The 25,196-nt window shown below is 46.9% G+C and overlaps 1 protein-coding gene and 1 pseudogene across 1 annotated transcript; one reads left to right on the top strand and one right to left on the bottom strand.

The window, feature by feature from the left end:
* Positions 1–23,553, top strand: LMAN2 (lectin, mannose binding 2). The gene is made up of 8 exons (XM_036241157.1): positions 1–407; positions 580–698; positions 17,340–17,457; positions 18,709–18,788; positions 18,954–19,115; positions 19,224–19,338; positions 21,114–21,233; positions 22,865–23,553. Exons 1-8 carry the CDS (start codon positions 212–214, stop codon positions 23,023–23,025), a joined length of 1,071 nt encoding a protein of 356 aa, XP_036097050.1. The 5' UTR covers positions 1–211; the 3' UTR covers positions 23,026–23,553.
* LOC118615883 lies at positions 11,487–12,417 on the bottom strand (annotated as a pseudogene).
* Positions 23,554–25,196: the final 1,643 nt, after the last annotated feature.

The following is a 25,196-nucleotide window of genomic DNA, read 5'->3' as shown; positions in this document are numbered from 1 at the left end:
GCGACAGCTGTGTTGGAGGAGCCAAGACGATGGAACTGCATTCTATCAGGATGGCGGCTGCTCAGTAAATAAAGTCGCTTTCCTTTCGGCTGCGAGGCTTTACTTTTAACTCCTGGCGACCCTAGATTGGAAAGTTTCCAGCCGGAAGCCATTAGATGGGACACCCGGAAAGCGGAACTCCTCGAACGGAAGTGGTGGAGAGGCACAGAGAATGGCGGCGGAAAGTTGGATTCGGTGCTGGGGCTGGGGTCGGCGATGCCCGGCAAGGCCTGGGCTTCCCGGCCCTGGCCCTGGCCCCACGACACCTCTACTTATTCTTTTGTTGCTGGGGCCGGTGGCTGCAGATATAACTGACGGAAACAGTGAACACCTCAAGCGGGAGCATTCACTTATCAAGCCCTACCAAGGTGAGGCCTGGGGCGGGAAATGAGTGCAAGGTAAGGGCGAGGCTGTACAGGGTTGGGAAAGAGGGTGCCCTTTCTCCCGAGCAGGGCAGCTCTGTGGATTTCCTGCCTCTGGCAAGGCCAGTCCTTCCATGGCCGTTTACGCATCTGTCTGTGCCCATCACTCTGCCCACAGGGGTCGGTTCCAGCTCCATGCCCCTCTGGGACTTCCAAGGCAGCACTATACTCACGAGCCAGTACGTGCGTCTGACCCCTGATGAGCGCAGCAAAGAGGGCTCTATCTGGAACCACCAGGTGAGTGGTTCCCCAGAGGCCAGGCATACCCTTAAGTAAGCCACTACTCCCAGCCTGCGCTGCAGCTCTGACCTGAGTTTGGTTTGAAGTCTTGCCCTTTCCCTTCTGGCCCCTTTCCCTTTTGGCCACACCCACCAGTAATAACAGGTTATGGCTATTGAAGCTACTGTGTAGTCAGGAGCTGTGCTTGACACTTTACACTCTTCTCACTTAAGTCCTTCAAAACTCATGTGAAGTAAGTGGTGTTTCCATTTTACTGACTAATAAGCTAAAACTCAGAGTTAAGTGGAGCTGTCAGGCTGTCTGAATTGAACCCTCTCAAATGGTGGGATAAATGGAAGGAACTGGATCTTTTTTTTTTTTTTTTTTAATCCTCACCCCAGGACATTTTTCCATTTTTTGTTCAGGTAGAGTGGGAGGAAGGGGGAGAGGAAGAGGGAGAGGAGGGAAACATTGACGTGAAAGGGACACATCGAGTAGTTGCCACCCGCACGACCAAACCAGAGCCGGGGACAAACTGCAACTGAGGTACGTGCCTTTAGCAGGAACCGAACCCGGTTTGGGCCTCACTGGACCGCAGGCCAACGCTCTAACTGCTGAGACAAACCGGCCAGGGCAGGAACCCGATCTTTATTGGGTATTTTGCCTTGTGTTATGCACTGACTTTAACATGCCTTACTGGATTTAATTCTAAAACAGGCTCTTTAAAATAGGTGGCTATTGTGACTTTATGCAGAGCTAATACAGTGGATGATTTAGCATAAACAGAATTTAAACTAATCTAGCTGATCTCCAAGCCCAATTCACTCTCTACACTTGATCCCCTCCCCCTGGACCTTGAAGGAATCCCATAGCAATACCTGTAGACTCAGTTCTCTTCCCCTAGTGCTTGATTGAGGGTCTTGTCATCACTGGGATTGGAGGAGCTGAACTTGTGGGTAGTTTTAATTTCTCTGACCTTTGCTCCACAGTTCAGGAAGCCTCAGGTGTCACTGGAATGTCACATATGAACAGTGGCCAATATCATTTGCTACACAGACTCCACACTGAGGAAATCTAGGTCAGGAAAAGAGCGTAAGGGTAAATAATTTGGGGCTAGCTCACATCTTGGGGCAGAACCTGCTTCTGCCTCAGCCTGTCTGACCCCAACCCTTCCTTATGCCCAAGGTATTGGTCATTGTCCTAGTTTTCTCCATCACCCTCCTCTACGGTCCTTTCTTGTTGACATCCTCATTTAGTTCTGGGAGCCCACACTGTCTTCGTGTTGCCTTATCTGCCTATCCCCTCAACTTCTCTCCTTACTGCTAGGAGAATCTGGGGTTACTTTCCTCAGACTTCCGTCTGGGCTCTCCTGTAAAGGGATAAACATGAATTATGTGTACACATTCTGGCCTTTCATATCTGGCATCAGGTTATTTGCTTTGTTAATTTTGTTCTAGCCTCTCTGCTGCCTTCTTGCCTCAGGACCTTTTCACTTGTTCCCTCTGTCTGGGACACTGCCTCCTGGCTCTTCATGCCTGCTTGATTCCTTCTCATCTGTTAAGTCTCAGCTGAGTGCTACTCACTCAGAGAGTATTTCAATAACTCCTTTGAGTCACATTCTGTCACATAATTCTTTTTTATTTATTTTATTTATTTTTTTATCCTCACCCGAGGACATTTTTCTATTTTTTTATTCAGATAGAGCAGGAGGGAGAGATAGGAAGAGAGCGAGAGAGAAACATCAACGTGAAAGGGACACATCGAGTGGCCGCCACCCACCTGACCCAATCAGGGCCGGGGACAAAGTGTAGCCAAGGTACATGCCCTTAGCGGGAACTGAACCCAGAACTCTGTGGACCGCAGGGTGACGCTCTAACCGCTGAGCCAAACTGGCCAGGGCCTGTCACATAATTTTTAAAAAGTTAGAATGTTGCCTTATATTTTCTATTGAAATGAGTTCAACATTTTTTTGATTTTTTTAGAGAGAGAGGAAGTGAGAGGGAGAGAGAAACATCGATGAGAGAGAACATTGTTTGGCTGCCTCCTGCCCTCCCCCCACTGGGGACTTGGCTCACAGCCTGGGCATGTGCCATGACCGGAATTGAACCAGTGACCTCTTGGTGCATGGGTTGATGCTCATCCACTCACTGAGCCATACTGGCTGGGCTGAATTCAACATTATTTATTTATTTATTTATTTTTTAGTTTTAGTTTTTTCTTTTTATTGTTGAATGTATTACAGATGTTCCTCATTTTTACCCTATTGACCCCCCCCCTCCTCCCCACACCCACCCCTCTCCTGCCTTGTCCCACACTGTTGTCTGTGTCCATTGGTTCTGCATGTAAGTCCTTTGGTTTATTTCTTCCCATCCCCCAACCCCTTTCTCTTTGAGGTTTGTCAGTCTAGCAACCAATTTGTTGTTCTTAATCCCTTCACCTTTTTCACCCATTCTCCCAACCCCTCTCCCATCTGGCAACCAACAAAATGTTCTCTGTATCTATGAGAATGTTTCTGTTCTGCCTGTTCATTTTGTTTGTAGATTCTATTGTCGATAGATATGTATTCATTGCCATTTTGTTTGTTCATATATTTTATCTTTTTCTTCAAAAAGACCTTTCAACATTTCATATAATAACGGTTTGGTGGTGATGAACTCCTTTAACATTTCCTTGTCTGGGAAACTTCATATGGCCATTGATTCTAAATGACAGCTTTGCAGGATAGAGTAATCTTGGTTGTAGGTTCTTGCTTCTCATCACTCTGAATATTTCTTGCCACTCCCTTTTGGCCTGCAAGGTTTCTTTTGAGAAATCAGCTGACAGTCTTATGGGAACTCCCTTGTAGTAACTAACTGCTTTTCTCTTGCTGCTTTTAAGATTCTCTCTTTGTCTTGAACCTTTTGCATTTTGATGATGATGTGTCTTGGTGTGGGCCTCTTGGAGTTCATCTTGCTTGGGACTGTCTGTGCTTCCTGGACTTGTATGTCTGTTTCCTTCACCAAGTTAGGGAAGTCTTCTGCCATTATTGTTTCAAACAGGTTTTCAATTTCTTGTTCTCTCTCTTCTTCTGGCACCCCCAAGATGCGAATGTTGGCATGCTTGAAGTCCCAGAGGCTCCTTACACTATCCTCATTTTTTGGATTCTTTTTTCTTTTTGCTGTTCTGATTGGGTATTTTTTGCTTCCTTATATTCCAAATCAACGGTTTGCTTCTTGGCTTCACCTACTCTAGTATTGAATCTGTGTAAATTATTCTTTTTTTTTTTTTAATTCTCACCAGAGGACCTTTTTCAATTTTTTGTTCAGATAGAGTGGGAGGGAGAGAGAGAAAGAGAGAGGAAGAGAGAGAAACATCGATGTGAAAGGGACATATCGAGTAGCCGCCACCCGCACGACCAACCAGGGCCAGGGACAAAGTGAAACCGAGGTATGCGCCCGCAGCGGGAACTGAACTCGGGTCTCTCTGGACCACAAGACGACGCTCTAACCGCTGAGCCAAACCGGCCAGGGCTGTGTAAATTATTCTCTATTTCAGTTAGTGCATCCTTCATTTCTGACTGGTCCTTTTTTATGCTCTTGAGGCTCTCACTAAGTTCACTGAGGTTCTCACTGAGTTCATTGAGCATCCTTATAAGCAGTATTTTGAATTCAGCATCTGTTAGGTTGCTTATCTCCATTTCACCTAGTTCTTTTCCTGGAGATGTTTTCTGTTCTTTCATTTGGGACCTGTTTCTTTGTCTCCTCATTTTGGCTGCCTCCCTGTGTTTGTTTCTATGTATTACTTAATGAGAGGTATGGGGCTAGCTGAGATCAGATGCTGCTTGTTTGAAAGAGTTTAGGAAAACCTGAAGCAGGATCCAAGCTAGGCCAATCCTATGGTTAAACAACTGGCAACAGCTTGGGTGGGCCTGAAAGTTGGGTGGGGCGGGGCCTCAGGGAATCGCCAGGTTGCTGAAGTCCCAGATATGGCAGCTGTCTGCCACCCCAGGGAAGGGCTCACCAAAGGAACAGAGGCCTCTGACAGCATGTTTGTCCCGGAGAAAGCCCCCTCCCTGGCCCTTGCTCCAATGCCAAACAGCTCAGTTGTTCCCTGTATGTCTCTGGCGCCCCTGGAGCTGCCTCCCCTCCAAACTTAGAGGGAGTGAGTCCGATAAATCCGTGTACAGGCCCTTTAAGAGGAGCTGCTGGGGGCTCCAGCCGCCTCAGCCTCCCTGAGCCTCAGCTCCCACTGGTTTTTCCAGCCAGAAGTTATGGGGACTTCTCTTCCTGGCACTGGAACCCTTGAGCGGGGTGCCTGGTGTGGGACAGGGACCCCTCAGTCCTCAGAGAGGACCTTCCCAGCTGAGGTATCCTTTTGATTTTTATCTTCCACACGTGGATGTGGGACCAGCTCATTCGCCTTCCCCCTCCTACCAGTCTCTGTGTGGCTGCTTCTTTAATTCCGTAGTTGTAGGACTTCCATTTAGCTCGATTTCAGGCGGTTTTGAATGATGGTTGTTCTGTAGTTTAGTTGTAACTTTGGTGTTTCAACATTTTTTAAAGTAAGGTGCAAATATTGCTGGAACTGTTGGAAATTGGGTTCAGTCACAAGTAACTTAATTATGGTTGTAGATAGCTTAGTGGTTGGCATTGTCAGTAGTATGGCAATGTCATATGGCTGACAGGATTTTGCACTTGCTTTCATCGAATTTTCAGTCTTCCTATCCCCACCTTCCCATTCAGCTCTAGGCAACTCTGCTATTTGGCTCTACAGATATTCCCAAAGGGTTGGAGTGTTTCCTAGTTTCTGAAATTGCTTAGAACTCTTAGAATTTTCTGCCCAGTGTTTCCCAAAAGCCAACCTTTCCTGTACTGGGCTGGAGAGATGCTTTCTGCACTTTTCTCTTTTTTGTCCCCACTTACCATTTGGGAGGAGCAGCATATTAGTAAACACTACTGAGTACCTGCTGTCTTCTGAGCAGAGATAAGACACAGTGCCTGTTGTGGTATGGGGGTGGACTGGTCAAAATGAGGCTTAGTCATGCCCTGGCCAGTTTGGCTCAGCGGTTAGAGCGTCGGCCTGCGGTCCGGAGAGACCCGGGTTCGGTTCCCGCTAAGGGCACGTACCTCGGTTGCAGTTTGTCCCAGGCCCTGGTTGGGTCGTGTGGGTGGCAACCACTTGATGTGTCGCTTTCACATCAATGTTTCTCTCTCTCTCTCTCCCTCTCACTCTACCTGAACAAAATATCGAAAAATGTCCTCGGGTAAGGATAAAAAAATAAATTAAAAAAAAAAAAAAATGAGGCTTAGTCAAACTGGCCAGGGCTATTCTATATACTCTTTTTTCTTTTTCTTTTTTTTTTTAAGTAGAAAAGGAGAGGGAGAGAGAGATAGAAACTTTGATGAGAGAGAACATCAATGGGCTGCCTCCTGCATGCCCCTCACTGGGTTTGGCCCCTGACCTGGGCATGTACCCTGACCGGGAATGGAACCAGTGACCTCTTGGTGCATGGGTCAATGCTCAACTGCTGAACCATACTGGCCGGGTTATCCTATATACTCTTGTTTGTTTGTTTGTTTGGTATGTGCCCCTAGTGAGAACTGAACCCGGGACTCTGGTCCACAGGCCGACGCTCCACCCGCTGAGCCAAACTGGCAGGGCTATCCTATATACTCTTAACCACCATTTAATTCATCTACATTTAGTAAAATTACTAATGTATTTGAGTTTAATCTACTACCTTACTATTTACTTTGTCATTTACTACTCATGCTGTCATTTTTCCTTTCTGGGTTGGTTAATTTTTTTTTATCCTCCCCCGAGGACATTTTTTGATATTTTGTTCAGATAGAGTCGGAGGGAGAGAGAGAGAGAGAGAGAAACATAGACGTGAAGGGGACACATCGAGTGGTTGCCACCCACACGACCCAACCAGGGCCGGGGACAAACTGCAACCGAGGTACGTGCCCTTAGCGGGAACCGAACCCGGGTCTCTCTGGACCGCAGGCCGACGCTCTAACCGCTGAGCCAAACTGGCTAGGGCTATTCTGGAGTTTAAAACACGTATCCTTGTTTTACCAAGGTCTAGTAATAATATGTAGTTTTACCTCCTTTCTAGACAATGCAAGGACCTTAGAACTTTAACACCATTTACCCCATTGTTATTTATTTTAATCCTTTGCATTTTAAATCACACAAAACATTGTTTTATGCAGTTGAATATTTATTTAGATTTTTACCCTTAGATATATTGTATTCACTGCTCTTCCTTTCTTCTGGAATTTCTGACTTTACATCTGGATCATTTTCCTTCTCTAAAGGATGAAAGACAGCCCTAGCTGATTTGACTTAGCAGTTAAGAATGTCAGACCATGGACCAGACAGTCGTGGATTCGATTCTGGTCAAGGGCACATACCTCGGTTGCCATTCAGTCCCCGGCCCCAGTTGAGGTCGTGCAGGAGGCAAACTATAGATGTGTCTCTCATGTCGATGTTTCTCTCTCTCCCACTCCCTCCCCCTCCCACTCTATCTAAAGATAAGTGGAAAAATATCCTCAGATGAGGATTTAAAAAAAAAAAGAATGAAAGACAGTTTTATTGTTTTTATTGATCTGAAAATGTCTTAACTTCATATTTTTTATGAAGGGTACATTTGTTAAGTATAGAATTCTATGTTGATTGTTATTTTCTTTCAACTCCAAATATATCAATCTATCTACTTGCTCTTACTGTTTCTGTTGTGAAGTCTGTTATCAGGCTACTTGTAGCTTCTTTGAAAGTAATCTGTCTTGCCCTGGCCGGTTTAGCTCAGCGGTTAGAGCATTGGCCCACAGACCAGAGAGTCCTGGATTCTGTTCCCACTATGGGCATGTACCTCCGTTGCAGTTTGTCCCCGTCCCTGGTTGGGGTCATGTGGGTGGCAGCCACTCGATGTGTCTCTGTCATATCGATGTTTCTCTCTCTCTCTCTCCTCCCTCTCTCCCTCCCGCTCTATCTGAAGATAAATGCAAAAATGTCCTCAGGTGCCCTGGCTGGTTTGGCTCAGCAGTTAGAGTGTCGCCCTGCGGTCCAGAGAGACCCAGGTTCGGTTCCCGCTAAGGGCATGTACCTTGGTTGCAATTTGCCCCCGGCCCTGGTTGTTTGTGCGGGTGGCAGCCACTCGATGTGTCCCTTTCGTGTCGATGTTTCTCTCTCCCTCTCTCTCTCTCTCTCTCCCCCCCCGCCCCTCTCTCCCTCCCTTTCTCTCCCTCCCACTCTATCTGAACAAAAAATGGGAAAAAATGTCCTCTGGTGAGGATAAAAAAAAAAGTAACCTGTCTTTTTCTTCCTCTGATTGCTTTCTTTGTTTTCTCCCTTCCTTTTTTTTTTATTAATTCTGACCTGAGGATATTTTTTCATTGACTTTTTAAAATTTATTTTTTCTTTATTGATTTTAGAGAGAGAGGAAGGGAGAGAAAAAGAAACATCGATGAGTGAGAACATTGATTGGCCGCCTTCTGCATGCCTCACACTGGGGATTGGGCCCACAACCTGGCCATGTGCCCTGACTGGGAATTGAACTGGGACCTCTTGGTGCATGGGTGGACGCTCAACCAGTGAGCCACACTGGCGGGGATCCGTTGACTTTTTAGATAGAGTGGAAGGGAGGGAGGGAGAGAGGGAGGTAGAGAGAGAAACATCAATGTGAGGGAGACACTACATCAATTGGTTGCCTCCCAAACGACCATAAGTGACACTAAGCGAGGCCAGAGATCCAACCTACAACCCAGGTACGTGCTCTTGACTGGAATTGAACTTGAGACCTTTGGGTCTGTGGGCCGATACTCTAACCACTGATCCAAACCAGCCAGGGCTATAGTATGATTAAAAAAAAAATTTTTTTAATATGTTTTTTTTTTTTTTTTTTACATACCAATGCCAACAAAATGGTTTTATTTTTGTCACTGACAACATGCACAACACTGTGATTGTATCATCACTTTGGTTTCTTTAACTATTACTTAAATACGCGTTAAAAATATATGTTTAGCCCTGGCTGGTTTGGCTCAGCTGTTAGAGCATTGGCCTGCAGTCCAGAGAGTCCTGGGTTCAGTTCCCACTACGGGCACATACCTTGGTTGTGGTTTGTCCCCAGCCCTGGTTGGAGTCGTGCGGGAAGCAGCCACTCGATGTGTCCATTTCACATCGATGTTTCTCTCTCTCTCTTCCTTTCTCTCCCTCGTACTCTATCTGAACAAAAAATGGAAAAATGTGCTCCGGTGAGAATAAAGAAATATGTGTGTGTGTGTGTGTGTGCGCACGCGCGCGCGCCTGTTTACATTTAAGAAACGTAACATACTAAAGTCCTCTGTGACCATAGCTCCTCAGTACATTTACTTTGTTTCATACGTAAATAAATCTACAAAGTCACAAACAAACTATTGACTCTAATGGCCTAAAATTATACACAAAGTTTGTAACTTGACAAATGTGTTCTATAATTTTATAAATAACATGCAGTATTTATAGTATTATTAGCAAATAAATGACTGATTATCACACATTTTTATTGTCTTCCAAACAATTCTCCCAATGATAGACCTTCCAGTGCATTGGTGAAGTAGTCATCCATTTTAAAAGTCAGAATGTTTAAAAGACTAGATTTTTAAAACGGTATATAAGATTGCCCATTAAATATTACTAAATTTTACTAAAATCACTTCAGTTTGTCTGAAGAACAACAAAGAAATGCTGCTAAAGAGTAAATGCTTGCCCTGGCCGGTTTGGCTCAGCGGTTGGAGTGTCAGCCTGCGGACCAGAGAGTCCTGGGTTTGGTTCCCACTAGAGGCATGTACAAACAAACAAACAAACAAACAAAAAAGAGTAAATGCTTATACTATCATTTAAATGGAAGCTAACAAAGTCTAAAATAAAATCAGGTTAAATTTGTATTAGTCTTGGGAAAACTATTCCATTGAGATTCTGTTACTAGAAACAGAATCAAAATTTATTATGAAGCAAATTTTGATCAGTTAAAACTTTTTAGTAAAAATGACACACAAAAATAATCTTAGACATTATGGAACATTTGATTATTTAATTTTTGTTTAATGACTGGAAATCTTTATTCCTTCAAAAAATTGTAACATATTTGTTGAATGACAATTCTAGTTTAATGATCAGATGACCATTAGCTATCTGTTGAGTTTTTATTTATTTATTTTTTTACCCTCACCCAAGGACATTTTTTTTGCATTTATCTTCAGATAGAGTGGGAGGGAGAGAGAGAGGAAGAGAGAGAGAAACATTGATGTGAGAGAGACACATTGAGTGGCTGCCACCTGCACGACCTCAACTGGTGTTGAGGACAAACTGCAACCGAGATATGTGCTCTTAGCGGGAACCAAACCCGCGACTCTGGTCTGTGGGCCAATGTTCTAACTGCTGAGCCAGACTGGCTAGGGCTATCTATTGAGTTTCTAGGTAACCACTTAAGACATATTAGGTAAGCACTGAAATTATTTTTATGTAATAAAAGTAAAAGAATTTTGCATGTTGAAAATCATCATTTTCAGAATATAAAACTAAGGGAAAAAAACATTCTCAGTACTTTCATTAAATGATTCAATTGACAAATAATACTAAGCTAAGCACTATCATTACTTTTAAAATCTAAGTTTCTAAACCAATTTTTCAACCAATACAAAAGTGATCTGGTTCACAACTATTAACTGCCAAACAAACTTTATGTTTAAAAACTAAATATTCTGCCCTGGCCAGTTTGGCTCAGCGGTTAGAGCATCGGCCTGCGGTCCGGAGAGACCTGGGTTCAGTTCCCGCTAAGGGCACGTACTTCGGTTGCAGTTTGTCCCTGGCCCTGGTTGGTCATGCGGGTGGCAGCCACTCGATGTGTCCCTTTCACGTCGATGTTTCTCTCTCTCTCTCTCTTCCTCTCTCTCCCTCCCACTCTATCTGTAAAAAAAATGGAAAAATGTCCTCGGGTGAGGATTAAAAAAAAAAAAAATTAAATATTCTTTGTTAAAGAGCAAATTAGAACAAATGTTTTTTGTGCTCTTAAAAAAATTAGATTTTGATATACATCATGAATCTAAATCAAAATTCACAAATGGTGGTTGAAATGCTGTCAGCTTTCAGCCTAATACAATATAAATCTGTAGTTATTTTGCATAAACAATTTAAAATTAAAGTTTATACTAAAAATGTCAGTGAATCATAACTACTATATTACTACTAATGGGTTCCACTATACCTCAAATAGGCACAGCAGATGTGCATATCTGATAGACTGCTTAGAAAATTGAAGCTATCAGATCTATAAATAAGGAATAAATATGGACACTGTAATGCCAAAGCATTAGCGGTTTATAAAAGTAAGATGCAATGTAAACACATCTGATAGTCTTCTCTATAAACCACTTTTAATTGATTTATAAAGCTATGGTTTTATAATTGTTTTTTTTATCCTCACCCAAGGACATTTTTGCATTTCTCTTCAGATAGAGCTGGAGGGAGAGAGAGGAAGAAAGAGAGAGAAACATCGATGTGATAGAGACACATCGAGTGGTCACCACCCACATGACCCCACACGGGGCCAGGGACAAACTGCAACTGAGGTACGTGCCCTTAGCGGGAACTGAACCCGGATCTCTCTGGTCCGCGGGCCGACGCTCTAACTGCTGAGCCAAACTGGCCAGGCCTGTAATTCTTTTAAAAGGGAAAGTGTTGCTACACTGCTGTTGTAGTAATTTCATTGTACATTCTTGACTACAATGCAATCTCTAAATCGTCTTGCAGAGCTTGACATCTCATTAGGATTTCTCCATAAAGTCAGCTTGTCGTATTTTCAGCAGCCTTTAGTGCTTCAGTGGCCTTGCGAAGTTCCTTAGTAACTCACGATAAAGCTTCTGGGTTAATTCCTTGTTCACAAAGCCATGCACAAATAGAGTCTCCATGTCTAGGCCAGTATTCAGAATTCTTTTTAAAAAAAATTTTTTTCTTGCCCTGGCCAGTTTGTCTCAGCGGTTAGAGCGTCAGCCTGCGGTCTAGAGAGACCTGGGTTCGGTTCCGGCTAAGGGCATGTACCTTGGTTGCAGTTTGTCCCCGGCCCTGGTTGGGTCATGCGGTGGCAGCCACTCGATGTGTCCCTTTCACGTCGATGTTTCTCTTTCTCTCTCCCTCCCACTCTCTCTGAACAAAAAATGGAAAAAATGTCCTCAGGTGAGGATAAATAAATAAATAAATAAATAATTGTTTTTCTTTACAGTCGGCCCTCATTTATCATGGCTAATCAGTTCCGGACTCCACCACGATAAATGAATTTTTGCGAAGTAGGATTATTTATATACAGTCGTCCCTTGCCATTTCACACTTTGACTTTCGCTGTATTTGAAAAAAAACAGGATAGAGTGAAACCGCAAAAGTCGAAGTGCAAAGTGACGAGGGTCGACTGTATTGATTTGAGAGAGAGAGGAAGGGATAGGGAGAGAGAGATAGGAACATTGATGAGAGAGAACATCGATTGGCCGCCTCCTGCATGTCCCCCACTGGGGATTGGGGCCACATCCTGGGCATGTGCCCTGACCAGGAATTGAATCGGCAGTGTCTTGGTGCATGGGTCAGTGCTCAACCACTGAGCCACACTGGCCAGGCGTATTCAAAATTCTTGAAATCTGGAGCAGAATGTCCATGGTTCCCTCACCATATTCAGGTTCGTTGCTGCTGCCATCGCCGCTGCCCCGACGCTGCAACTACTTGCCATGGTGGAGGAATTAAATATGTTTTTTTAAATTGATTTTTTTTTAGAAAGAGAGGTAGGGAGAAAGATAGAAGCATCAATATTAGAAAGAGAGGTAGGGAGCGATACATTGATCCACTGCCTCTTGCATGCCCCCTACTGGGGATTGAGCCCATAACCCAGGCATGTGTCCTGACTGGAAATCGAACTGGGACCTCTCAGTCCATGGGGTGATGCTCAATCCATTGAGCCACACTGGCTGGGATATAGTATGATTTTTCTAAAAAATACTTTTCTTGCCCTGGCCTGTTTGGCTCAGCGGTTGGAGCGTCGGCCTGCAGACCAGTGAGTCCTGGGTTCGGTTCCCATTAGGGGCCCATACCAAAAAAAAAATTTTTTTTTTGAGAGAAGGGAAGGGAGAGAGAGGTAGAAATGTCAATGTGAGAGAAACATTGGCTGCCTCCTGCACGCCCCCCACCAGGGATCGAGCCTGCAACCCAAGCATGTGCTGTGACTGGGCATTGAAATGGAACCTCTCAGTCCATGGGATGATGCTCAATCCCTGAGCCACACCGGCCAGGCATTTTTTTTTTTTTTTTTATCCTCACCTGAGGACATTTTTCCATCTTTTTGTTCAGGTAGAGTGGGAGGGAGAGAGAGGAACAGAGAGAGAGAGAGAGAAACATCGACGTGAAAGGAACACATCGAGTGGCTGCCATCCGCACGATCGACCAGGGCCGGGGACAAACTGCAACCAAGGTACGTGCCCTTAGCGGGAACCGAACCCAGATCTCTCAGGACCGCAGGCCGACGCTCTAACCGCTGAGCCAAACCGGCCAGGGCCGGCCAGGCATTTTTAAAAATATTTTTCTTTATTGATTTTAGAGAGAGAGAGGAAGGAAGAGAAAGAAGGAGAGAGAAAAACATCAATTGGCTGCCTCCTGCATGCACCCTACTGGGGATGAAGCTGGCAACCCAGGCATGTGCCTTGACCAGGAATTGAACCAGTGACCTCTCTCTGCATGGGTTGACACACCGGCCGGGCTATAGTATGATTTTAAAAAATTTTTAGTTATCGTTCTGGCCGGTTTGGCTCAGCAGTTAGAGTGTCGGCCTGCGGTTCAGAGAGACCGGGGTTCGGTTCCCGCTAAGGGCGTGTACCTTGGTTGCAGTTTGTCCCCCGGCCCTGGATGGGTCGTGCGGGTGGCAACCACTTGATGTGTCCCTTTCATGTCGATGTTTCTCTCTCTCTCCCTCCCACTCTATCTGAACAAAAAATGGAAAAATGTCCTTGGGTGAGGATTAAAAAAAAAAAGAATTTAGTAATTTACCAAAATTCTCAATCTTGTTTTTTATCTTCTTGAACATAGTAAACTACTTATTTGAAAGGCTAATATTAAGAATTCCTGTCAGCCTCCTTCCTTCCACTCTCTCTTTTCTTCTCCCTCTGGTTTTTGTTCATATCTTGTCTTTTTATGTGCCTGGTATTTTTTATTGTGTACCAGATATTGTATTTGTAAGATTCTTTGTTTAAAAAATATGAGGCCTAGATGACTCTCTTTGGTCTAATTTCAGGGATTGAGAGGACTCTGCTGAGTTACAGTCCCTGGGAGGACCTTTCTTGTTCATTCTTATTTTTGGCTTACTGTCTTTGTGGTCCCAACCCAAAGCACGGCTGAATCACCAGAACAGAATTCCACTTCCTCAGCAGGCTGTGGACTCAGATTCTTTGTCCATCTGTCCTTGAGAGCTGGTTCTCATCACCTCTATTTGACCCTCCAGAATCTGCAGTTTTTCCCAGAGACAGTGAACTGTCAAGAACAGGGAAGGCTGATTTCACATGAAGACGTGTGGTGCCTGCTGTCTCAGGGGCCAGGGCTGGGTCCCATCTTCTAGGTTTCTGGTGCCCAGAGCCGGAATACTGAGTCTGATGAATTCATGAATGCCCAAGCCAGTTTGCCCATGATGGGATGTAAAGGTCTTTATTTTTTTATCTGATTACATAGGTAATATATTCATTATACAAAATTCATACATAGAAAGTAAACCTTCTTTGTTGTTCTCCTCCCAAAGTTCCCTATTGCTAATGGTTCATATTCCTATCATTCCTATCATTTTTTTCTTTCTCTACACATATATGAATTCCTTTCTTTTTCAAATATGAGAACATAACATTGATATTGTTTGTAACAGTGTCTTTGATATCTTTAAATGTAAGTGCTATTGCTCTGCCTGGTCCTGTTAAAAGACTGCAACAGCCGCCCTGGCCGATTTTGCTCAGTGATTAGAGCTTCCGCCCACAGACTGGAGAGTCCCAGGTTCAGTTCCCGCTAAGGGCATGTACCTCGGTTGCAGTTTGTCCCTGGCTCCAGTTGGAGTCATGTGGGTGGCAGCTGCTCGATGTGTCTCTCTCACATCGATGTTTCTCTCTCTTCCTCCCTCTCTCCCTCCTGTTCTAACTGAAGATAAATGCAAAAAAAAAAAAATGTTCTCGGGTGAGGATAAAAAAACAAAAAACAAAAAAAGACTGCAACAGTGAAATTGCCCTCCAGAAGACAGGGGTGGGGAACATTCACTGTCCTAATGGTTGAGTGTGTTTCTTTCCATCCTTGTCCACAGAAGCATTAATGATCTTTTATTTATTTATTTGTTTTCCATTTATCTTCAGATAGAGCGGGAGGGAGAGAGGGAGGAAGAGAGAAAGAGAGAAACATTGACTGGCTGTCACCTGCACGACCCCAACTGGGGCCAGAGACAAAGCGTATCCAAGGCACGAACTCTTAGTGGGAACTGAACCTGAAACTCTGGTCTGTGGGCCAACGCTGTAACCGCTTAGCCACACTGGCCAGGGCTATGATCTTTTTAATAGTTGCCAATATGATAGGTCAACAATATCTTGTTTTCATTTGCCTATCTGATGGGCCTTTGTATTTTATTTTGTTTTAATCCTCACCCGAGGACATTTTTCAATATTTTGTTCAGATAGAGTGGGAGGGGGGGAGAGAGAGAGAGAAACATCGACGTGAAAGGGACACATCGAGTGGTTGCCACCCACACGACCCAACCAGGGCCAGGAGCAAATTGCAACTGAGATACATGCCCTTAGCAGGAACCGAACCCGGTTCTCTCTGGACCGTAGGGCGATGATCTAACCGCTGAGCCAAACCGGCCAGGGCTGTATTTTTTTTTTTAATTATTATTTTTTTATCCTCACCTGAGGACATTTTTCCATTTTTTTGTTCAGGGAGAGAGAGAAACATTGACATGAAAGGAACACAGCGAATGGCTGCCACCCGCACAACCCAACCAGGGCCGGTGATAAACTAACTGAGGTATGTGCCCCTAGCAGGAACCAAACCCGGATCCCTCTGGACTGCAGGCCGATGCTCTAACCATTGAGCCAAACTGGCCAGGGCCGGAGTGGATTCTTTTTATTTATTTATTTAATTTAAATTAATTAATTTATTTTTGTTACAGGTGTTTCTCCTTTTACCCCCACTGATTCCCCTCTCCCCCTCCCTCTCTGTCTTCTCCCCAGCTTTGTTGTCCATGCATACATGCATATAAGTTCTGTGGTTTATATCCCCCCCCACCTTCTCTTCTGGGGATTGTCAGTCTGTACCCCACTTCTACGTCTCTGGGGCTACCCCATTCCGCACACTGTTATGTTCATTATATTCCACAAATAAGTGAGATCATATGATACTTGTCTTTCTCTGTTTGGCTTGTTTCGCTTAGGATGACACTTTCCAGGTCCCTCCATGTCATCTCACTGAGTGGATTCTTATCAAAGTATGTGTCACACTATAGTTTTCATGAGTAGGTTCCTGGTGTGTAAGAAGGCCAGGTTGTTTCCCTTGCTGCAACAGTGCCCAGCTCTGTCCCTGGATGCCAGGGAGCATCTGCCTTCCCTTAGATCATGGTAGCCAAGAGGCTCCAGGGCATGCCCCTTCCAGCCTCTAGCCCTGCTGCTGTCACCACGCTGGGACTGTAGGGTCAGGAGGTAGTCTAGCCAAGAACTTGGGGTTTAGAGTCGACCAGACCTAGATTTGAGTCCCTCAGTTTGGAAGGTCGATTAGAAGGGAAGATAGTGGGTGTGGGAGGCTGGAAAGGACCTGATGCAGTTTGTGTTAAAGACCTGAAGGCCGCCCTAGCTGGTTTGGTTCAGCAGTTAGAGTGTCGGCTTGTGGACTAAAGGGTCTCAGGTTCAATTCCCAGTCAAGGGCACGTACCTGTGTTGCAGGTTCAGTGGGAGGTGTAGATAACAGCACAGTTTCTGCATTAGACAGACCTGGATGGGATTCAAGACCATCTGCTTGCCTATTGTGGACAAATTATTTTGTCTTTGAATGTGTTTTCTGTTTTATAAAATATATAGCTCAGCCCAGCCAGTATAGCTCAGTGGTTGAGCATCAACCTATGCATCACGAAGTTGCTGGTTTGATTCTGGTCAGAGCACATGCTCAGGATGTGAGCTAGATCCCCAGCAGGGGCAGCCAACTGATGTTGATGTTTCTATCTCTCACCTCTCCCTCTTGCTCTAAAAAAAAAGTATATATATCTCAAATAGGGATAGTAATCCTTTCACAAGATCTCAGGGCAAGAGCAGTGGGGATGCAGAGAACACAGGGCTGATGGATTTGGCTGGTTTTGAGGAAAGTAAATCAAAGTGGAGAAGACTGGTGCTGGGCTGGGTAAGGTTTGAGCCTCAGGCAGCCTTGGGACAGTGTGTGGCTTCCCCTTCCTTACCTGGAAGGCCCAGCAACCGCCTTACTTTGTGCTAAGAAAGCTGGAGGGTCTGTTGGTCAGTGGTACTTTTGACATTGCATCCTGGCCCTGTTCCAAGGAATGCCTAGTCTTTGTTGGGGCAGGGTCTGTGCTGGGTCACCTCCAACTGTCAGGAAGGCCCAGAGAACTCAGAGCAACCCTCTCTACTCTCCCTCCAGCCTTGCTTCCTTAAAGACTGGGAGATGCATGTTCACTTCAAAGTTCACGGTGCTGGGAAGAAGAATCTCCACGGAGACGGCATTGCCTTGTGGTACACTCGGGACCGCCTCATGCCAGGTAGGGCAGCACTCACTTATGTGGGGACATCTGTGGCTGAGGATCCTTCAATCTGCACTCTCCTGTTAGGGTGCTGCTGCTCTTCCTTGAGGAACCCTGGGAGTGTCCCTTTGGGAAGAGGAGGGGCTGGATTCTGCAGCTCAACTCTGTACTCGATGATGGCCTGGCACTGTACACTAACTAAGAATGGTTTTACCATTTTAGAGAGTTATGGTTTAAAAAACAAACGCAGCTATGACCGGTTGCTCAGTGGTTAGAGCGTTGGCCTGCCAACCAGTGAGTTGCAGGCTTGATTCTGGTCAAGGGCATGTACCTCAGTTACAGTTTGGGTTGGGATTGTGCAGGAGGCAACCAGTTGATGTGTCCCTCTCATGTCGATGTTTTTCTCTCTCCCTCACACTCTATCTGAAGATACATGGAAAAATATCCTTGGGTGAGGATTTAAAAGAAGAAAAGCAAAAGCAGCCCTGGCTGGTATGGCTCAGTTGGTTGGGCATAGTCCTGTGCACTGAAGTTGGCTGGTTTGGTTCCTGGTCAGGGCACGTGCCCAGGTTGTGGGCTCCATCCCTGGCGGGGGTGTGTGCAGGAGGGAACCAGTTGATGTTTCCCTCTCACATCAATGTTTCTCTCCCTCTCCCTTCCTTGCTCTCTAAAAATCAATTTAAAAAATCTTGTTTTGAAAATGAAATAAATAGCCTGGCCGGTGTGGCTCAGTGGATTGAGCGTCGTCCCATGGACTGAGAAGTCTGGGTTTGATTCCTGGTCAGGGCACATGCCTGGGTTTTGGGCTCGATTCCCAGTGGGGGGCATGCAGGAGGCAGCCAGTCTATGTTTCTCTCTCACATTAATGTTTCTATTTTTCCCTTCCTCTCTCTGAAAAATCAGTAAGAACATATTTTTTAAAAATTAAATAAATAAAAAGCAAAAGCAAAGAAGACTGACCAAGACTGTATGTGGCCGACAAAGCCCAAAATGTTTTCTCTTTGGATCTTGACAGAAAGTTGCTTACCCCTGGGTTAGAAGATGGGGCTTTCTGCGTAGCTACCTGGTTTTCACAGGCTGGATACTTTTTGGGCACTTGACACCTCAGAGCACATGGCCAGATGCTGTCACCTCACAGTACAGGCTTCAAACTTGAGTCCTCTGTGCCACATCCCTGAGACCACCCCGACTGGCACTACTTTGTCCTTTAGGCTACCCAGGTATAACATCAATTTTCCCTATGAATAGAGCATCTCCTTCTAATTCCAGGGCCTGTGTTTGGAAGCAAAGACAACTTCCATGGCTTAGCCATCTTCCTGGACACATACCCCAACGATGAGACGATGGAGGTAGGCACCTACTCCCTTCCATAGAGCAGGACAGGAAGGACTGGGAAGTTGGCTGGGGGCTGGAACTTCTCCCTGGTCCTAGCACAAAGGTGCCTCCAGGGATTGGGGTGGTGGGTGTCCCTGCCGCTTCCAAAGGCTGGGATGTAACCAGTGTCTTGGTCTCAGCGTGTGTTCCCGTACATCTCGGTGATGGTGAACAATGGCTCCCTGTCCTACGACCATAGCAAGGATGGCCGCTGGACTGAACTGGCAGGCTGCACGGCTGACTTCCGCAACCGTGATCATGACACTTTTCTGGCTGTGCGCTACTCTCGGGGTCGTCTGACGGTGAGCAGGAGGTGTTGGTGGTGGGGTTGTCCTCTGCCTGCACTGGCTTTGCAGGGGTAGGTAAGCAGTCTGAGCCTGGGGCGTGCTTTACCTGCTGTTTGGCCTCAGGTGATGACTGACTTGGAGGACAAGAATGAGTGGAAGAATTGCATCGACATCACTGGAGTGCGCCTCCCCACAGGCTACTATTTTGGAGCCTCTGCTGGCACTGGTGACCTGTCTGGTGAGTAGGCTGCGCAGGGCATTAAGTCTTAGGTTTGGTTTTCCCTGGTCTGTCAGGAGCTGGTGACACAACTGATCACTTTCCTTTGAACTTCCTGCATTGGTTCCAGGAAGTTCTTCCTCCTCTTTGCATCGTCTGTCAGTTTTGGCATGCCCAGGGCTCAGTCCTTGACAGTCCTCGGTGATCGTTCCCTCTCTTTAGGAGGACTGAATCTGGAGGCTATAGACCCCAGATTTCCATATGCAGCCCAGTGTCATCAGCAACCTGTTCAACATCTCCACCTGGATGCCTGACAGGTGTCTTAAGTCTTTATAAGCCTGCAACTGAAGACCACATCTTGCCACTAGGACATAAATGACACCTATGTCCTTCTAGTTGCTCAGGCTAAAAAACCTTATTGTCATTCTGGACTTCCCTTTTCTGTCACATGCCACCTGTCTTCCATTGGCAAGTCCTGCCAGCTTTGTTCACAGTGCAATAGACCACCTCTTGCCCCTCCTTTACTACCTGGGGGACCCAGCCCACCATCCCACCTCACTTGGACAATTGCAGGAGCCCCTAAGTGGTCCTCTCCCTCCATGCCAGCCCCTGACAGTCTCTTCCAGCTCTTATAGCCAGAACGATCTCATTAAAGTTCGCTTCTCTGCTCAGAGCACTGCAGTGGCTCCCAGCTCTCTCAAAGTCAAGGCCACCATTCATTCCAGCAGTTGCCTGCCAGGTCTTAGTGCCGGCACCTCCTCTACCCCATCACCTCTGATTCTTTGCTTCCAGCTTCCCATTTATGTTGCCTCCAGATGTTCAGACACCAGTGCCCTCCTGCCTCAGGCCTTTGTGCTTGTGTCTCACTCTCATCTTCAAGGTTTGCTTAGATGTCACTTCCTCATTGGGGCCTTTCCTGATTCCTTTGTTTAAAATTATATGCAGCCCGGGCTGGTTTGGCTCAGCGGTTAGAGCGTCGGCCTGCGGTCCGGAGAGACCCGGGTTCAGTTCCCACTAAGGGCGCATACGTACCTCGGTTGCAGTTTGTCCCTGGCCCTGCTTGGGTCGTGTGGGAGGCAGCCACTCGATGTGTCCCTTTCACGTCAGTGTTTCTCTCTCTCTCTTTCTCTCTCCCTCCCAGTCTATCTGAACAACAACAACAAAAAAATGGAAAAATGTTCTCGGGTGAGGATAAAAAACAAAAAGACAATAAAATTATACGGACACACACACCCCCCAGACACCTGCATGCTCTCTGTAAAGTCATGTGATGTATACTTAGGTAGTTAGTGGTCTCTCCATTTTCACACTGCGAAAACTATTGGGAATATGAGCATTGAAGGGATTTCCCCAGATTCACACCCAGGAGGCAGCAGAGCTCAGATGGGAACTGTAGTCTGACCTCAGAGTTGGTGTGTGTCCCTGACCCTCCCGGGGCTGCACACCCTGGGCTCTTTGGTATTGCTTGTCTACCCACCTGACTGCCAGGTCTTTGCTCTGTAGGCTCTCCCCTTTCCAAGCCTTTCCTTAGATTCCATCTTGGCTCTGTCTTAGCCTCCCAATCTCAGAAATGGGGTGATCAAGCAGAGGTTCTTTCCTGCCTGGACTGTTTTGACTGAGCCTTTCCCAAATCTCCTCAGGCACAGTTGCTGACCATGTATCAGGACAGAGCCCTCAGCCAGGCAGGAGCATGATTCTCCCCGGGGGACCTGGCCACCTATGTGGCTGGGGGTCGCATAGGCCATGTGTCCTGAGGTGGGCTCGGGACCCTTTTAAACTGACACTTGGTTCTACAGACAATCACGACATCATCTCCATGAAGCTATTCCAGTTAATGGTAGAACACACCCCTGACGAGGAGAACATCGACTGGACCAAGATCGAGCCCAGCGTCAATTTCCTCAAGTCGCCCAAAGGTACATGTTCATGGCCCCTCCCACTCTGGGCCTTCTTGGGTCTGGAGCTGGGCCAAGGCCAGTGTTGGTGCCTGCCTGTGGTCCCTCTGCCTTTGCTGGGGCTGGCTCTGGTTGTGGCCTGGGCTCTTGGATCAGTAAGCCATGCTAATGAGCAGTGTGAGCACCTAGATTTCACTTTCTCCCATACTTGGCGCTGGGGTAACGGCAGGTAATGCCACAGGGGCCAGTTTGTTGGTGTAGGTGATGTGCAGGACACTGATGGTGCACATGCTGACCTCAGTGAATGGCCTAGGAAGTAGGTCCTACCACTAGCCAAGGAAACTGAAAGTCAGGATCTGAACTTGAGTTTTGCAAAACCCCAAAGCCTGGTCTTTTCCCATGGCACTAATTAGTCATGACTTTGTCCTCATAGAGTAGGGATTCTGGCTGGATTGCTAAGGCCCCTGTGTGTGGAGAAATCCATACCATGAGCCCTGAAGTCATGGTTGTGGGCCCAGCAGGGAATGGCACACAGGCTGAGCCAGGGCCAGGGCACTGAGGGAACTCTCAGCCCAGCCCAAGATCACCTTGCAGAGTGTGAGCTGGAGTGGAACCCAGCGTTTTATGTGACATCTCACTTTTTTAAGATTCAGGTTACTTTTAAGTATTTTGAGAGTCATACAAACCCTGCCATAGGCCACTGTCTTGCCACTTTGGTCGAATGTTTTTGGCTGTCAAAGACTCAGGAAACTGGTCTACTCTTACCCACCTAAAAACCCCATGTGGTTGGCCAGGAGGTGATTAACCCGTTTTCAGACTTGTTGAACCATTTATTCCTTCAGCAGACGATTCCAAGCTTCCACTCAGTGCCTAGCTGTGTGATGGGTGCTGCCCCAGGGCTCAGTCTAGTGACTGAAGCGGAGAAGGGGGCAGAGGGATGTTGGGAGCCCTGAGGCTGAGGCACCTGTGGGAAGTGCCTCTGCTTGGGATCTCCTGCTTCAGTAGATGGCATTACTGTCACTCTGTAGGGGTGGAAAGGGGCCAGTGGTGGGACAGCAGGCCCGTTAGGTCAGGTTTTTTGGGACAGGAGGATGTCGGTGGGCTCATGGCTTGAATTCCAGGCCTGGCTGAGAAGAGAGCCATATGTCAGGGTGGTTGGAATTACAGGCCCAGGCCTGGCACTCCTCAGAGTCATTGACAGGGTTAGTGGGCAGGGGAGTGGTGTGGCTGGAACAGAACAGGGTGGGAGCCTGGGACCCTCTAGGAGCCACCAAATGCATCCAGGTGTGAGCCAGGGCAGTGTTTGGCGAGAGCTGTGTTTTTGCAGATGGGGACCTCAGACCACTGCACTAGGGTGGGGAGTGGGCTTGTGAAAGCAGGTCCTGGGCCTCCCCAGGCTGACCTGGCTCTCGGGGAGCCCAGGAATCCAGCGTCCACCAGCTGAAAGGCATCCCAGGCCTTGATTTCTGGGATCCTCAAGGTTGCCCCTCTGTCCACTCTCCAGCCCGTCACCGGTACAGCTGTGTGCAGCCACAGCTTCCACCTGGGGGTGGGATAGGGGCCTCACCAGGGCCACTGCCCTGCCCTGTCCTGTTGGGAGCTGCCTGACCTCTCCACTTTGCCACTTCAACTCCCCCTTTCTTCTCCCTCAGACAATGTGGATGACCCGACGGGGAACTTCCGCAGCGGGCCCCTGACTGGGTGGCGGGTGTTCCTGTTGCTGCTGTGTGCACTCCTGGGCATCATCGTGTGTGCCGTGGTAGGGGCCGTAGTGTTTCAGAAGCGGCAGGAGCGCAACAAGCGTTTCTACTGAGTGGCTGCCCTCCGGGAGGGGAGATCCTTGCCTTGGCCCCCTGCACTAATGTGAACTTTTTTTTTTACTGAGATTGTAAAAGAAAAACAATATGACCTTATTTCTTAACAACTTAAAAGAAATAATTAAAGTATTTTCATACATTTTGCTTCTTGCCCAGCAGGGACAGGCTGCAGGGCCAGGGAATAAGGGTTTGGTGTCCCCACAGATGGGGACAGAGGTCCTTGCCCATTGCCAGCATCTCAGGAGGAGGGGTGTCTGTGCCTGGAGCTGGGCTGAGGCCCCAGTAGGCAGCTGTTGAACACTGGAGGCCCCTCAGCCACACAGGGGTGGGCACCTGAGGACACGAGCAGGGATTTGTTCTGTGCTACGCTGAGTGTGTGGCAGAAGAAGAGGCCAGTTGGGGGACCTGGGCCTTCATGTTCACCTCTGAGCTTCCCAAGGCAGACCCTCAAGTGAGTCTAGAGGAGCAGTTTGGTGGGGCCCAGAGCAAGACTGTGCTAAATAAAGTGAAATAACCACCCTGTGTGACTGCCCTGAAGGGCTTTTCATTTTCTTCTAATACCTTCCAGGCAGCCAGGCTCACCAACTCTCAGCCTTATCCTCTCAGGCAGATGCTGCCTGCCCCTGGGGGAGACACGGCTCTCAGGTCAAGCAAAGCTTTCCCAGTGTCACATAGCATGGGGTCATGGAGACAAGTGTTCTGTGTTCCTGTGCCATCTCTCATGTGCTCTGGGCCTCTAGCAGAAAGGGTCTGGTGGTGGGGTGGGGGGGGGTTTGGGTACCGTGCAGAAGGTGTGACCTCAGCCCAAGGAAACTCTAGGGGGCTCCGGGATAGTCTGGAAGGGATTGGTTGCAGAGGGACAGGCTGGATCCACAGTGATACTCTTTGGGGTTCCTCGAGGAGACAGAGATGGCACAGGGAGTGGAAGAAAGCCAGCAGCTGACAAGAAGCCCTGCCATCTGGCAGCCTCCATGGGTCTCTCCACAGCCTGCTGCTACTGTCCTCCCCTCCCCTCTTGACCGCCGCAACCTGGCCTGGGACAGTGTGTCCCTGTCAGGTCCAGAACCACCTTCAGCGTCTTCACACTCAGAGTTCAATGACATTTGAGTCTCCTCTTAAAAGCAAGAGCAACCTTAACTTCCTATTGCAACCAGGATTTTTGTAATTAACACTGTCCATTAGATTCTCATTGTAAAAAATAGATAATATAGGGGTAGATGAAGAGTAAGAACTTATTTTTCTCTCTTTCAGTCTCTGAAAGAGCTCTCTAGAGCTCTTCACTAGTTAATTTTTTTTTTAATCCTCACCTGAGGATATTTTTACATGTATCTTCAGACAGAATGTAAGGGAGAGAGAGAAAGATCGATATGAGAGGAACATATCGACTGGTTGCCACCCGCATGACCCCAACCAGGGCCAGGGACAAACCACAACTGAGGCACGTGCCCTTGGCTGGAATCGAACCTGGGACTGTGGTCCGTGGGCCAATGCTCTAACCACTGGGCAAAACCAGACAGAGCTTCACTAGTTACTTTTTTTTTTTTTTTTGGTACATGCCCCTAGCGGGAACTGAACCTGGGACTCTCTGGTCCTCAGGCCAACGTTCCAACCGCTGAGCCAAACCGTCCAGGGCCACTAGTTACTGTTAACTGTCTCTTGTCCCTCATAATGTTTCACAAATTAGCTGTTGAGAGATTGTGCACAAACTCATGATGACCAAGAGGTCTGAGCTATGTTTCTGTCACATAGGTATGGGAACCTTCTCATGAAGCATGAAAGTAAACATGATCCTTGTTGAACTACTTTATTGAGCACTTTCTCCAAAACAGTTTCTTTACTTGAAAAGTAGCTAACTTTGAGTGCTTATATCTGCCAAACATGGTTCTGCACAGTTGACATGTGTTAACAACACTTAACCATGTAGACATCTGAAATCCACTAGGTCAGCCGCTTCTGGCCTCATTGACCACTTACCTCCTCGGGAACAGCGCTGTGTCCACACTGACATGCATAGCAACTCTATGGCAGCTTCAGCCGTATCATCAGCACACACTTGCCATACTTGGCCTTTAATTTTTGGCTCTAACTTGGCCTTCCCTGAATTCCTGAATTATTAGGCAATTTTGCATCTGTATGGCCCTCACCTTCGCTACATATTAGAGTCACC

Source organism: Molossus molossus, unplaced genomic scaffold, assembly GCF_014108415.1.
Source record: "Molossus molossus isolate mMolMol1 unplaced genomic scaffold, mMolMol1.p scaffold_m16_p_4, whole genome shotgun sequence".
NCBI lineage: Eukaryota > Metazoa > Chordata > Mammalia > Chiroptera > Molossidae > Molossus > Molossus molossus.
Note: the sequence above shows the minus strand (reverse complement) of the source record. Positions and strands in the feature narration are given on the sequence as shown.